The sequence below is a fragment of the Aplysia californica genome, unplaced genomic scaffold (genome assembly GCF_000002075.1).
Source record: "Aplysia californica isolate F4 #8 unplaced genomic scaffold, AplCal3.0 scaffold00004, whole genome shotgun sequence".
NCBI lineage: Eukaryota > Metazoa > Mollusca > Gastropoda > Aplysiida > Aplysiidae > Aplysia > Aplysia californica.
This window is the reverse complement of record NW_004797274.1, coordinates 2,442,621-2,455,966: the sequence shown is the minus strand read 5'-3', so window position 1 is coordinate 2,455,966 and position 13,346 is coordinate 2,442,621. Positions and strand designations below refer to the sequence as shown.

Below are 13,346 nucleotides of genomic sequence, written 5' to 3'. Positions count from 1 at the left end.
CAGTGACACACACATCCCGGACGCTTCAGCACACGTCTCACTCGGTGACGATGGCACAGTACACCCTGAGCACAAGGCCAGCCTACTCAAAGTCCCAGAGTCCTTCCTACAACCTCAATGTCCTAGAGTCCTTCACCTCAAACAGTCTCTCTTCTCCTGATTTCAAGTGGGGGGTTAACTGTTCAGCGTTCCTCACAAGAAACAACAAATAGGTATCCTTCCCATAGAATGAAGCAAGGCTGTCGCGACAACTTCAAACTCTGCCCCACACTGACGAGTATGAAAATCTTTGACGGTGTTCAAAGAATAGTAGAGGGGAGGGGGGAGGAGGAGGGAGATCACAATGTAAGAGCCACACTGCACCAGGCAGCGTTAAGGCTTTCCTTTCTCTTTCAATCGTTTGTATCTCACCTCTCTGTACGTCTATCAAACAATACAAGGGAAGGTGGTCACCCCTCCACCAAAACAACCACACATTGGACACAAAAAGGGGAACTTCTCCTAGCCCTGATCTATTTATCTCTATTTTGTTCTCTCCGAATGTTACCATTTCTGCTGCTCTCTTTGCTTCTCCTTTGTCAACAATGCTTCATTTCTCCGAGCAGGCTATTTAGCCTTTAAACTTTTTAGATCTCATCCACACCACCAACACTTTCTGCTCTCTGACCAATTCTGCAATCGTCCAAAGTGAAACAGGTTTCGAAAACTAACTGTTCTACCGTGGCTGATCCAGCATACTTGTGTGTTTCAGCTTGACTGGGACAGACACTGCAAGATGACATTGTCTGCACAAAAAAATTTTTGGTGATATATTTTCAGAATAAATTATTGACGTAGATGGGTGTCTTTTGTTGAAAAGTCACCTAACCTATGTGTTTCTGTTTCACAGAGGTTGCAGATTGCTGTCAAGTTACCATTCCGTTTATTTATGTTTCCAAACTAGAAAAACCCAGCTCAATGAGATTGTGTAAAGATAAAAATATTGGGGAAATTGTTGGTTCTGGCTGAGATCATTTCATTTCCATATCTCCAAACAATTAAATTAGAAGATCTGAATTTTGTGCGCTTGACCAAAACGAGTGGAGCCGGGAGTGAAAAATGTTGTATTCCACTGTGGAGAGTTTCAATAGCTAAAGCAAAGTTGTGAGAGCTTGTTCTGTACCTAGACATGGCAGAGGTGAGCAGATGACCATCTTCCACTGAGCTGGAGAAGTTTTGTCAGAGAGGTAAAACATCACAGCACGCCAAAACTGATGTATAAAACAAAACAAAACAAAACAAAACATAACAAAACACTCAACAAACTCTCCCTCCTCTCTCATTCCAAGTAATTGGAGCACTCGCACACGACACAAAGAGTGTGACTCTGAAGACAAAGAGTTTCAGTGTTCACACATTTCACAGAAAGGGGACTGGAGCAGGGGAAGGGGGAAGGGGGTCAGCATTTTTTTTGATGGGGCAGAAAGTTTTTACGGACACTGAAGACCAGACCTGTCTGTGAAGAGCAGACGCAGGCACCGCCGTCGTCTGATAAACCTCGCCGTCCTTGTCTTGTTCCCCCGATGTGCAGGGTGATGAGCTTAATTTAAACACACGGACGCTGGGGCGACAAGATGGGGACCCGAACGCTGTCCTCTCCACCGCCGCCCTTAATTAACTCTCCGACCTGTGCTCTGGCAACCGGTGGAACTCCGCACACCTGGTCTTGACCCGCAGCATGCAAATAGTTTGAATCTGTGAGAAGGAGAACGCAAAAGAATAGACTCCAAATTAAGAAGAACTTAAATTTCTACACCAAAACCAGGAGCTCTCGACTCACGGAGCAGACAACTGTGCACAGGGACTGAAAAAGTGATATACGACACAGAGTGAAACCTCAAGACGCACATGACAACGCACAACACAAACCGCCAAAGAGCAACCTCAAGGTGATGAGAAGGGCTGAAAAGTACATTTTAAAAACTACAACACAAAAGTTTTAAAAAATAAATGCGCATCTGGACAAGCTGACTTTCTCCGATCACTATTTCATATCAGGATCCTTATTTTGTGGTGGCATTTTAGGCACCCACAAACCCACCATGCAGTAGAATGTCAACAAGGTTGGTTTATCATTGACCTCCTTAAAGGGAGCAAGGCAGTTCAAATGTTCTTAAACAAAACACTATCATCTGCTTTGATCAAACTATACATTGACAAAACATTCTGTTTTGCCCATTTACAACAACCCCCCCCCCAAATCATTATCAATAACAGAGACAATGTTTAAATATGTGGCAATGTAGAAAAATAATGAGACAAAAAGAGCTAGGAGGAATATTGAGGTAGATAACTCCATCACAGCTACAAGCTGACAGTTGACAATGAGAAAATTACATGGTGACAGAGAAGCTGTTAGTGCTGACTACTAACTGTGCTGAAAAAAATAACATAAAAGCATGCTCTGACAAATGATTCATGATAAAGTGAAGTCAAGGGTACAGTGATTAAGAAAAGTGTTTGAATATGAGCTAGATCAATGGTACTCTTTTCTACTCTTGTGAAAGTAAGTAGGGTTTTTTTTCTTTGCCCATAAAATACATCAATCCTGGAACATCATACGAAGCCTACACTGCAACAAAGATTCATTAGCAAATGTGCAACTAAAAGAAAATTGCAAAACAGGACAATGAGGACTGACAATTTTGTAAAATGCTCTTAGGATGTTCCTCTATTCCTATTCAAACTGTAAAAAGTGGGGTCTGTTTTGTCTTAAGAAACACAGCATCAAGAGCAGAATTTCCCTTTCCCACCCTTCTTCTCAAGTATGTTACAAGCCTAATCTCGATAAGCAATACCCAGCATAGACTTGAAACTCACCATTCGTAACTCCAGAGGATGCCGGTAACTGCCAACAGCCTCAGCAGGCCATTCGTTACATCAACTCCTCCCCATCTGGGCAAGCAACCAAGATCATCTGACATCCTTCAATCTCTCCAGGCAACAGCAGGGTCATCATCTTGACATTAAACAACCGTTTTTCTCTTGTAAATTACGTGGTGACAGACTGCTTGCTACTCTCTACAGGCCTTAAGGCTGTCAGTTCACACACATACTCCATCAAAGCTAAAGTATTCTCACAATAGCCTTCGTTTTCCACACAGAAATGTCCTACATCCCTGACAGATGGTTAAATAACTGCGGCTCAAACAAATTCTGCGATTCAATCTGGGTCAATGTCTAAACCTTGTTCCTGGAACAGTCATGCATCCCTGTCCATCTAAACAGAAATAGTTTGGTCAGTCTTCCTCTGTCCATTTTCTGCTAGCTGTAGAAATCCTTTTCACCTCAAATCAGAAACAGCATCGGTCAAACACAGGGCGACGTCTCTCTGGGACTGTAGACTCCGCAGAACAGAAGGACCAATTCCTCCCTCCACCCCTTTTCAAACAGCCTGGCTCAGATAACTGCTAGACCCTTGTTGTTCCACAATCCCAAAATTGATCTGCACTCAGTGCTTCAACACACTCTTCACCATACGCTGAGTGCTGCTTGGACAGATTCGTCACCACATGCCGAGCCATCACACATCCAAAAACATCTCTCTACAGAGAACACCTCGGTAGTCACCGCACAGAAAGACATGGTAAACATTCCATCCAAAAGACATGATCATAATAACAATTTCCGAATTTCTGCTTCTTTACTAAGTTTATGAACAAATCTGGTCATAAATTAGAACCTTGGTCCAAATATCTCAAAACACAATCTAGTTCTGAAAGCCAAACAGCTTACAACAATTTTGTCTTTTCAAACTAGGAAACTATTAATGTATTACAGATGATTGAGCGCAGTCAGCAAGTTTTACCAACCCAGATTTTCTCAGAGAGAACCAAACTTCAAATAAAAACTAATTTAAGACAGGCTAAAACATACTCTGATACCTCAAGAAGTAGAAATGATGAGTCAGTCACAAGAAAAGGCATCATACAGTGTGCCCACCACAGTGATACAAAAATCAAACATGAACATTTCACTCCAAGAGAACTTGGCCACCATAAAGCACAAACTTCACCACACTAAATAACAATGGCAAAATATAAACACACTTTGAAAATTGACGGCATCTTCATCTAAACAAAGTTTTTCTGTTTATATATGGATCAAAACCGTATGAAGGCGGAAGGGAAAAAGACCCATGTATGAGCGTCATTCGCTTTAACAGGCAGTCTTCACCCGCAATGTCGTTAACTTCTTCTCTCCCTTGAGTCCTTCTATCACACAATGCTTCTCAGCCTCAACTGAAGTCAACAAAAATCTTGTCGTCTCTTCAACAGCAACAAACAACAATCCAACAAAGCCCTTCAAAAGGGTTTCACATTCCTGTTTTATTATTTTTTTTCTACACACCAAATCTCACTTAGATGACTGGCCTGCGAAAGTGAACGGGAATGCTAATGGGGTGGAACACTGGGGGCCCTTCATTGTCCAGCGAATTATCCAGCAGTCCAGAGATATTTGTGTTCTGTACAGAGATGGGCATGTAGTGAGTCCCGGAGGGGTGGAGGATGAAACCAGGCAGGATGAATGAGGATGTGTTCGACCGACTCTCCCCGTTGAGGGTGGGGGGCCCCGGACTCTGAGCAGATGTCTTCCCAGAATTTCTTCTTCGCTTACAATCACCACTGGAGACCGACGCTGAGTTGAATTCGTCCGAGTTGACCGAGTTGTTTCCGTTGCTGGAGGCCTCGACGTCATCGCGGTACAGAGTGTCAGCACTGTCAAGGCCACTGTGCCGCGCCTTGTGCTTGGTGCCTGAAACACATGACCATGTGGACAATGAACATGGAGCAGAGAATGACTGGTATCCTGTGTCAATAAACGGAAGGCTGAATGTCTTGTGCTTGAGTAAAGAGACCACATCGACACAATAATGGTCATTTAGTGTTGGGAAAAAGTAAGATAGACCGACAGAAACAACAGGGGGAAAGTAAAGAAGTAGGACCTACCAGAGGTGCCCTCCAACCATTCGCTCATGTCTTGTGACTCAATTCCAATACACTTAGACAAAGCTGCTGCAGTCCACATGGGTGCCAATGTGAGCATGTGGGTGTGTGTGTGTGTGTGTGTTTTAATGTCTTTTTGGTGGGTATAGTTGCAGTGAAATAATACAAAACATGACACCATAGACTATTAAGAAGCATGAGACTAAGAAACTTTTATGTTCTTCATTTCTTTAACAAGAAACAAAATTTCTAAAAATAAAAACAGGACTGAAATCTAACCACCTGCAGCTACCAATAATTGTACATCGGTGACGAATGAAGGAAAGAACAAGACCAAAATGAAGATTTGAAAAACCTAACAATGGTCATTCTTTAACATGGGACATTTTACATACTGCTGAACAACATTGGCAACGCCTCCTCATGAGATGCAAAATCCCATGGACAAATCTACGACACTTGCCAGCTACTGTAACAAAAAAACTGTTAAAAAATTAGTGAGCCAAAAATTATCAAAAAATATATTCCCCATATAGCAGCTAAAAGGAAATGTTACCAAACATGTCCACTTTGTCCATTATTCCCCACATAGAGTTTAATCTGTTTGCCCCCCCCCCCCCCCCCCCCCTCAACCAGAAAAAAACCCCAAGAATTAAAAAAAAAAGAATAAATAAATGAATAAAATAAAATAAAATAAATTTTAAAAAAAAGAAAAAGAAAAGAAAGAAAGGAAGAAAGAAAAAGGTGACCCCCTCTACAAGAGCTGTTCTTTCAGTTGTAAAGCCCGACCAACCTTTCCACTTGAGCTGTCTCTGATCATCCTCCAGGTCCCTACTACTGGTGCTGGAGCTGGTGTCGCTGGGCTGTCCGTTGTGCAGGTGGTGGTGGTGGTGATGGTGGTGCTGCTGCATGTGGTGACCTTCCTGGGAGAAGCGTTTGGTGATGTTGTGCTTGAACTTGTATACGTTGTCCCTGGAAGGCACAAACAGACAAGAGTGGATGAGTCCTTCAGCAGAAGCAGTCAAAGATGAACATGTGGGTGGTTCGCGGGTGCTCTGGTGTGGTTTGCTTCTTCTTTCCTGTCAAACATCTATCGTCCTTATCTCCCCTTCTTCTTCTTTATGTTTGTTACTCTCTTGTAACAGCTCTAATCTTCTGGCGCTCATATGACCTTATGCAGTTGCGAGCACCGTAAAACCTCTACTAAAACTAAACTAAAAAAAGATGAACATTCTGATTTGAAACGACAGTTGTTGACAAATCTAAATGATGTACAGAACTACCCTCCTTGGTTTCTGAATAGTTTAGTTTTAGTAAGAGTTTTACTACATTGCAACACAATAAGGCCATATCAGTGCCAAAGATTAGAAGCGTTACAAGAGAGTATAAAACACAAAAAAAGAAGGAGGAGAGATCAGGACGATAAATGTTTGATAGGAAAGAAGGAGCAAACCACACCACAGCCCCTGCCAATCACCTGCGTTTCTGAATAGTTAGTGGCACCAACAAACATATGGTTTGTAAGTGGAGGTCAAAGATAAGTACAGTTGAAGTCGTCCGAGATGACCCTTCATTGTCAAGGAGAAAAGTGGTCATCTTAGACAGGTGGTCCTCTAGAACAAGGTCATTAGAATATAGAGAAAAAAACTCTTGCAGGGAAGTGATAAGGGATCATTTGTACTGATGACTGTCTTGGACTGGTGGTCATTAGAGCAGGTTCAACTGCAGATAAATCAGACAACCCTTGCAAAACCACACAAAGCCAGCCTTAAACATATGGGACATCATGCTCTGGTAGTAAAAAAGTGAAAGCTGCTGCATATATTGAAATTAGTTGTGCACTGGATATGACACATAGCCCTCAGGAAGAGAGGGACTGACAATAAAAGGACATGAACTCGACTTCATATTTACTCAGATTCCCTCAAATTTTTAAAATCCATACTTGTGAAGTGATGCCTAAGATTGTGCTCCGCTTTGGCTTCCATGCTTAAAACAATAAATTTAAACTTTTAAATTTTGCAGGACAATAACACATTTTTTTGAGTGAACAAACTAAAAATGCGACATTCAACTGTCTTAAGTCTTTTTGAGTAGCTTTCTTTTTTGAGTACAAAGAAGCACATCATACAAAAGGCATCCTTCAACTCCAACCAACCTCTTAACTCATCTCAAAGGAAATACTGTTAAAATACTTCACAATAACCAAGTATGCAAATCGACTAATCCCATACCATCTAAATCTCCAGAAGACACTGTGCATAACAATACATGCATACTACTACTAATTTCATAATATCGTCAAGATTGTCTAAGATGGCCACCCATTGTCGAAGAGAAAAATTAATTTTCTTAGACAAGTGGATGTCTTGGACAGTGTCATTATAATATTTCTAAAAACCTATGCAAGGGGCAAGTGGGAAGTGGTCATTTGTACAGGTGATGGTCTTGGACAGGTGGCCATTTGAGTTGGTTCGACTGTACTATATCTCTTACTTACTTGGTTGGAGAAAACTTTTCATAGTAGGCGGTACAATGCCATAGCTGCTCCCCCCTCCTCTCCAGGATCCATGAAAGGATCTATAAGTATCCCTATCTTAAAAAATGAAGGACCAAAAAAATGACACTGAATGGTCAGTCCAAGGATCAATCAAAATCTCCATTAATAGCCAAGTCCCTGGCGTAGCTATAACCTGCAGCACCTACCTAGACGAGGTGGAGCTGTTGGGTGAGGTTTTCTCTGTGTTGGACAAGTCGGAGACGTATCCACTGCTGCCCATGCCGCTGGGGTCGGCGGACCCCCCGATGCTGGTCATCTGACTTGAGTAGGAGAACAGGGGAACCAGACCTAGGTAGATGGAGATGGGATACGGAGGAGGTAAGCGGGGAAGGGATGGAGAAGGGCAGGAAGGCAACACATTACAAAATGCAGTCAAGTCAATAAATTGTAATCCAAAACATTTTTGATGGGATGTTACACACCTCCACCGACATAATCTAGGCTGACAAAATATAGACCATCCAGTAGATTGGCTGCTACACTAAAAAATATTTAAACCCAAAACAGAAAAACAAAAAACTAATAAAGGGACAAATTAAAAAGACGCAACAAACACAATATTGAGCCCATCTGAGAGATAAACCAAAACCCCAACATTTGAGCCCATCTCAAAGACATGCAAACCCATTATTTAAATTCATCACAAAGACACACCAAATCCACCACTAAAAGACACACCAAACCTATCACTGACAAAACACAAAGACAAAACAAACCTACCACCCACAGACAGACACATCAAACCCACCACCCACAAGCCAAAGACGTCAAACTCACCACTCAAAAGACACATCAAACTCACCACTCAAAAGTCACATCAAACTCACCACTCAAAAGACACATCAAACCCACCACCCACAAGCCAAAGACACATCAAACTCACCACTCAAAAGACACATCAAACCCACTACTCACAGACACATCAAACTCATCTCTCAAAGACAAAAACCAAAGACGCACCAAATCCACCACTAAAAGACACATCAAACCTACCACTGACAAAACACAAAGACACAACAAACCCACCATCCACAGACAGACACACCAAACCCACCACTCAAAAGACACACCAAACCCACCACTCAAAAGACACTACAAACCCACCACTCAAGATACACCCCAAACCCACCACTCACAGACAGACCCACCAAACCCACCATTGGAGCCGGTCTCTGAGACGCTGCCGCTGCCCTGGCTGGAGACCACGCTGTGCTGCTGGTCGGCCAACAAGGACCTCAAATGTTTGTCGCGATGCTTGCTGTCCACCGCCAGCCCCTGCTCCTCCTGCCCGACCCTCCCGACTACCGGGGAGGACTCGTAGAAGGCCGACGAGCTCTGGAGGAAGGCGGGCTGACCACTGTTGTCATTGTCCAGCTCCTGCTTGTCCAGCTCACCCGGTCGCAGACGACTGTGGTGTGGGACGTCTGGAGGAGAGAGGAAGTTTTGGTTGTAGTTGTGGTCAGAGGTTCAGTTGTAGTTGTAGTTATAGTTTTGGTTGTAGTTCTAGTTGTAGTTAAGAGTTGAAGTAGTAGTTAAGAGTTTTAGTTATATTCGTGGTTAGAGTTTTTTTTAGTTGTAGTTGTGGTTAGTGTTTAAGTTATAGTCGTGATTAGAGAATTAGTTGTAGTCGTGGTTAGAGTTTTAAGAGTAGTTTCCCAGCACAGGTAATACAAAGTGAAAAAAATATTTAAAAATTTTTTTTTTTTCAAACGGGATCTCCTCAAACACACACACAAAAGAGACCCATTCACCCATTGTAAAGATCTATGCCCTGTACTTACGTTCTGTGATAAACTTTTTACTGGCATTCTCCAGGTGTTTCATTATCTTCTTGCAGAACGGGTCCATAGCGCTGACGCTCTCCACCTCCACCAGGAACCTCATCACCTCATCCTGGGGACACAAGACACACCACATACAGTGGACACAAGACACACCAAGTGGACACAAGACACACCACATACAGTGGACACAAGACACACCACATACAGGGGACACAAGACACATCACATACAAGGGACACATCCTTCACCCTACGGATTGCACTTGTGACAAAAATACAAGATATATAGAAAACCAACAGAGTTGGGGGGGTTTTTTTGGCCTCAAAGAGAAGCATGGAGATGCTATAATTACACAGATTACAATAATTAAGATTTATTAAATGATGGGGAAAATGCAAGAAAGTACACCAGAGGGATAGAAGTACATGTCAGTAGCACCCTCCAACCTCCTACAAGACCATGGGACGGGAGGGAGGATGAAGATCAGCAACGTGAGAAAGATGCAAAAAATAACCTCCCAAAGATGTGAGAGAACCAGGGAATCGACGCTGAGACAGACTACACAGGGCTCCGATTTCTTCTCTCACCTGAGCTTCTTTAAATCCCATGTAGAACTTGGTGGCACAGCAGCGCTGGTCGCTGGGGGGTGGGGGCTGAGGTGGTGGCTTATCATCTTGAGCTCCTGTGAAAATTAAAAAAAAAATATACACTTACTCCTAGTTTTTGTGAATGTTCTACGTCTCTTCAGAGACCAAAGTCTCTAGTGTAAATACAACTTCACACGCCCTACGACCCACACAAAGATCTATGACATAAAGCAAATTTCACACACCGTAGTCACTTCCCAGACCAGCAGGACACCTTTGCCCTAGATATCATAGCATGGTTACTTTTTTTTTCCATTACATTGGCAGCCAGCTGTTCAGATGTACTGAGCCCAAAAATTTGAAAATCTTTTAAAATAGCAGTTATTTCTTAATCTATGGTATCGGATGCACGTGCTCAAGAAATATTTGATCACAATTCAAATTCAAAATGTTGAAAAAAGGAAGAAAAGATACATAAATGTAGGTACAATTTTTAAAAGAATGAAAGTTTGCTTCATGGACTTAGAATACAGAATAGTTGTTCAGCTTGCCGGCGATATCAGCAGATGTATTTCCAATCTTAGTCTTCCTCGCAAAACTGACAAAAAAATTTTCTTTCACAAGTACATCAAGCAATATGGCAGCTATGGCCACCCCAACAAAGTCATTCCACCCTCTACCTTTGTTAGAACTCTGTTCTAGGAAGGAGTCTGGCAACGTTTTTCTCAGCCCATTGTCTCTGAGTATACTGTAAGAATGCCAAAGCTGATTTCCAAATAAACCCTGAAAATGACCCAGTACGTTCAAAGAATGACTAGTATTCTATACATAGATGAGAAAATAGTTTTTCAATTGTGAATTCTTTCAGTTTGGGGCTGTGTTTCAACAATTTCGAAGCTCCGCTCATTGAACAAAACCGACTATAACTTTGCAAATAAGTATCTTTCTACTATAAAAAGTGACATGCAGTTTCAGAAGTGAATATACATTCAATAAATCACACTAAAAAAACCCAGTACCATACTAATTCATATTATAACTTTGCAGTTCAACTTGACAAATTCTATGGTCCAACAACTCACTTTTCTCTGACTCGTCAACACGCTGCTGCAACATATTGATGTGTTTGATCGCCATCTCGATGATCTCTGTTTTCTCGATACGACCCTGACCCTGGGGAAAACAAAATTATTAAAATGACGAAATGATTAGTTCTGCTGGTTAAAGTCAATAAGGGATTTCTTTAATTTTTAAAAACATTTTGTGTGTGTTTGTGTGTGTGTGGGGGGGGGGGGGGGGGGAAAGCTGGTAAAAAAACAAAAAAACAAATAACCTTTACCTTAATACGAAAGCACTTTTATAAAAATATAACAACTGGAATTACTACATTCTAAATTTTCTAAGACAGCCACCCCCAGTCGAAGAGAAAAGTGGCTGTTTAAGACTGGTGAGCATTTCGAAAGAAGAAAAGAAAGAAAAGAAAGAAAAAAAGAAAAAAACAAAAACAAATTATTTTTTTAAAAACCACCAGAAAATAGAAATAGAGGGTACAGGTCGTCGAAACTACCCGGAGCAGCCTCCAGCCGCCCACCGAGGACGAGGCACCAAGGACCTTCCAACACATTAACCTGCTTGCTAGGCACGTACCTGCTTGTGGTAACTGCTGGGAATAAGGCGGCTCAGGTCGGCCAGGCAGTTGTTCATCCGGTCTCGCCGACGTTTCTCGATGATGCGATGGGACATGGGGTCCTGCGGGGAGGGGTAAACGACACAAGTTTAGTTTTTCGATTTTAGTAGAGGTTTTACGGCGCCCGCAACTGCATAAGGTCATATGAGAGCAAGAAGATTAGAGGTGTTACAAGAGAGTAACAAACATAAAAAAGAAGAAGGGGAAATTAGGACGATAGATGTTTCATAGGAAAGAAAAAGCAAACCACACCAGAGCACCCGCCAACCACCCACGACACAAGTTTGTCACGTGACTCTTTTCGTTTTAGTAAGAGTTTTGTGACCCTTGCAAAACAATTAGGTTATATGTGTGCTGAAGATTTGAGGTGTTACAAGAGAGTAACAAACAAAGTTTTAGTAAGCGTTTTACGGCACTTGCAACACAATTAGGTCATATAAGTGCCGAAAATTTGAGGTGTTACAGGAGAGTAAAACATACACACAAACACACACACACACACATACACACACACACACACACACACACACACACACACACACACACAAAGGAGAAGAGATAACGATAAATGTCTGATGGGAAAGAAATCCGGGCAAACCACACTAAAGCACCCGCCCACCCTTCGTTCTGGACATCGGTACGTTTACTCTAGTTAGAAGAATACATTATACATCATGGGCTAAGGCCCTCTTCCTAGACAGTACAGTTTTAAAGACACATCACACGCAGAAGACCTGAGTTCGATTCCCGTGTGGGGACATTTTCTTCAAAATGACTATCTGGGTGGGTCTTTCTGATGGGCCCTGGTCGGCCCTGACAGGCAGGACTGAAGCTCGCAATCTATATTACCTAACTTTGAGTCGATCTATGTTTAGTTTTAGTAATAGTTTTACGGCACTTGCAACACAATAAGATCATATAAGTGCCGAAGATTAGAGGTGTTACAAGAGAGTAACAAACATAAAAAAGAAGGAGGAGAGATAAAAACGATAGTTGTTTGATAGGAAAGAAGGAGCAAACCACACCAGAGCACCCGCCAACCACCAACGTGTCGATCTATATATATATATTTTTTAAAGAGACAAAACCTCCAACTCAACATCTATCTCTAACAGTGCTGAGCTAGAGAAGACGAACCCAACCAGACTGATCAAAAGAAAAGCTTTGTTGCTGTTACTTTTTGTTTGTTTTTTGTCCTTGATTTCAAGATAAAAGAGAACACTCACCCTTCTAGGATGGAAGAATAAGAGTAGTGCAGAGAAACCCACAACAGGCATAATTTACTCCAGACAGAAAACAAATTAAACAAGACAGAAATAGAAATTGCCAGTGGTGAGCCCTTCAAGTACATGAATCCATGTCGGCGACTGCTAGTTTAATTTAGGTAGAGGGTTTTACGGTGCTTGCAACTGCATACGGTCATATGAGCGCCAAGGGGTGGGTGTCAACCAGAGAGTTTACAGGTGTCAACAGAGAAGTCTTTACAGGGTCGGCGACTGCATCTTTGATCACCCTCACATTGTACGATACAATCACACAACAGTTGATACAGGCAAACAAGCACCGTCGTCTGTGAGGTTTTAACTTACAGCTGGAATTGAACACGCCCCGTTTAGACAGAGAGAAAATGTATGTGTGTGTGTGAGTGTGTGTGTGTGTGAGTGTGTGTGTGTGTGTGTGTGTGTGTGTGTGTGTGTGTTTGTGTGCGCGCGTGTTTGTGTCCGTGTGTGTCCGCGCCGCGCG

The 13,346-nt window shown here is 42.3% G+C and overlaps 1 protein-coding gene across 3 annotated transcripts in view; it reads right to left on the bottom strand.

Annotated features, from left to right (window-relative positions):
- Positions 1 to 3,235: 3,235 nt before the first annotated feature.
- LOC101850685 (transcription factor cwo) overlaps positions 3,236 to 13,346 on the bottom strand; it is a 58,447-nt gene continuing 48,336 nt past the window's right edge. For all 3 annotated transcript variants that reach the window (XM_013079822.2, XM_013079828.2, XM_005089234.3), the window contains 8 exons: positions 11,564 to 11,665; positions 10,999 to 11,089; positions 9,917 to 10,011; positions 9,327 to 9,438; positions 8,703 to 8,969; positions 7,692 to 7,833; positions 5,779 to 5,957; positions 3,236 to 4,794 (listed from right to left, as the gene is read on the bottom strand). In XM_013079822.2, coding sequence (XP_012935276.1) covers positions 4,400 to 4,794; positions 5,779 to 5,957; positions 7,692 to 7,833; positions 8,703 to 8,969; positions 9,327 to 9,438; positions 9,917 to 10,011; positions 10,999 to 11,089; positions 11,564 to 11,665 — 1,383 coding nt within the window. In that variant the 3' untranslated portion in view covers positions 3,236 to 4,399. The remainder of the gene's footprint in view (positions 4,795 to 5,778; positions 5,958 to 7,691; positions 7,834 to 8,702; positions 8,970 to 9,326; positions 9,439 to 9,916; positions 10,012 to 10,998; positions 11,090 to 11,563; positions 11,666 to 13,346) is intronic.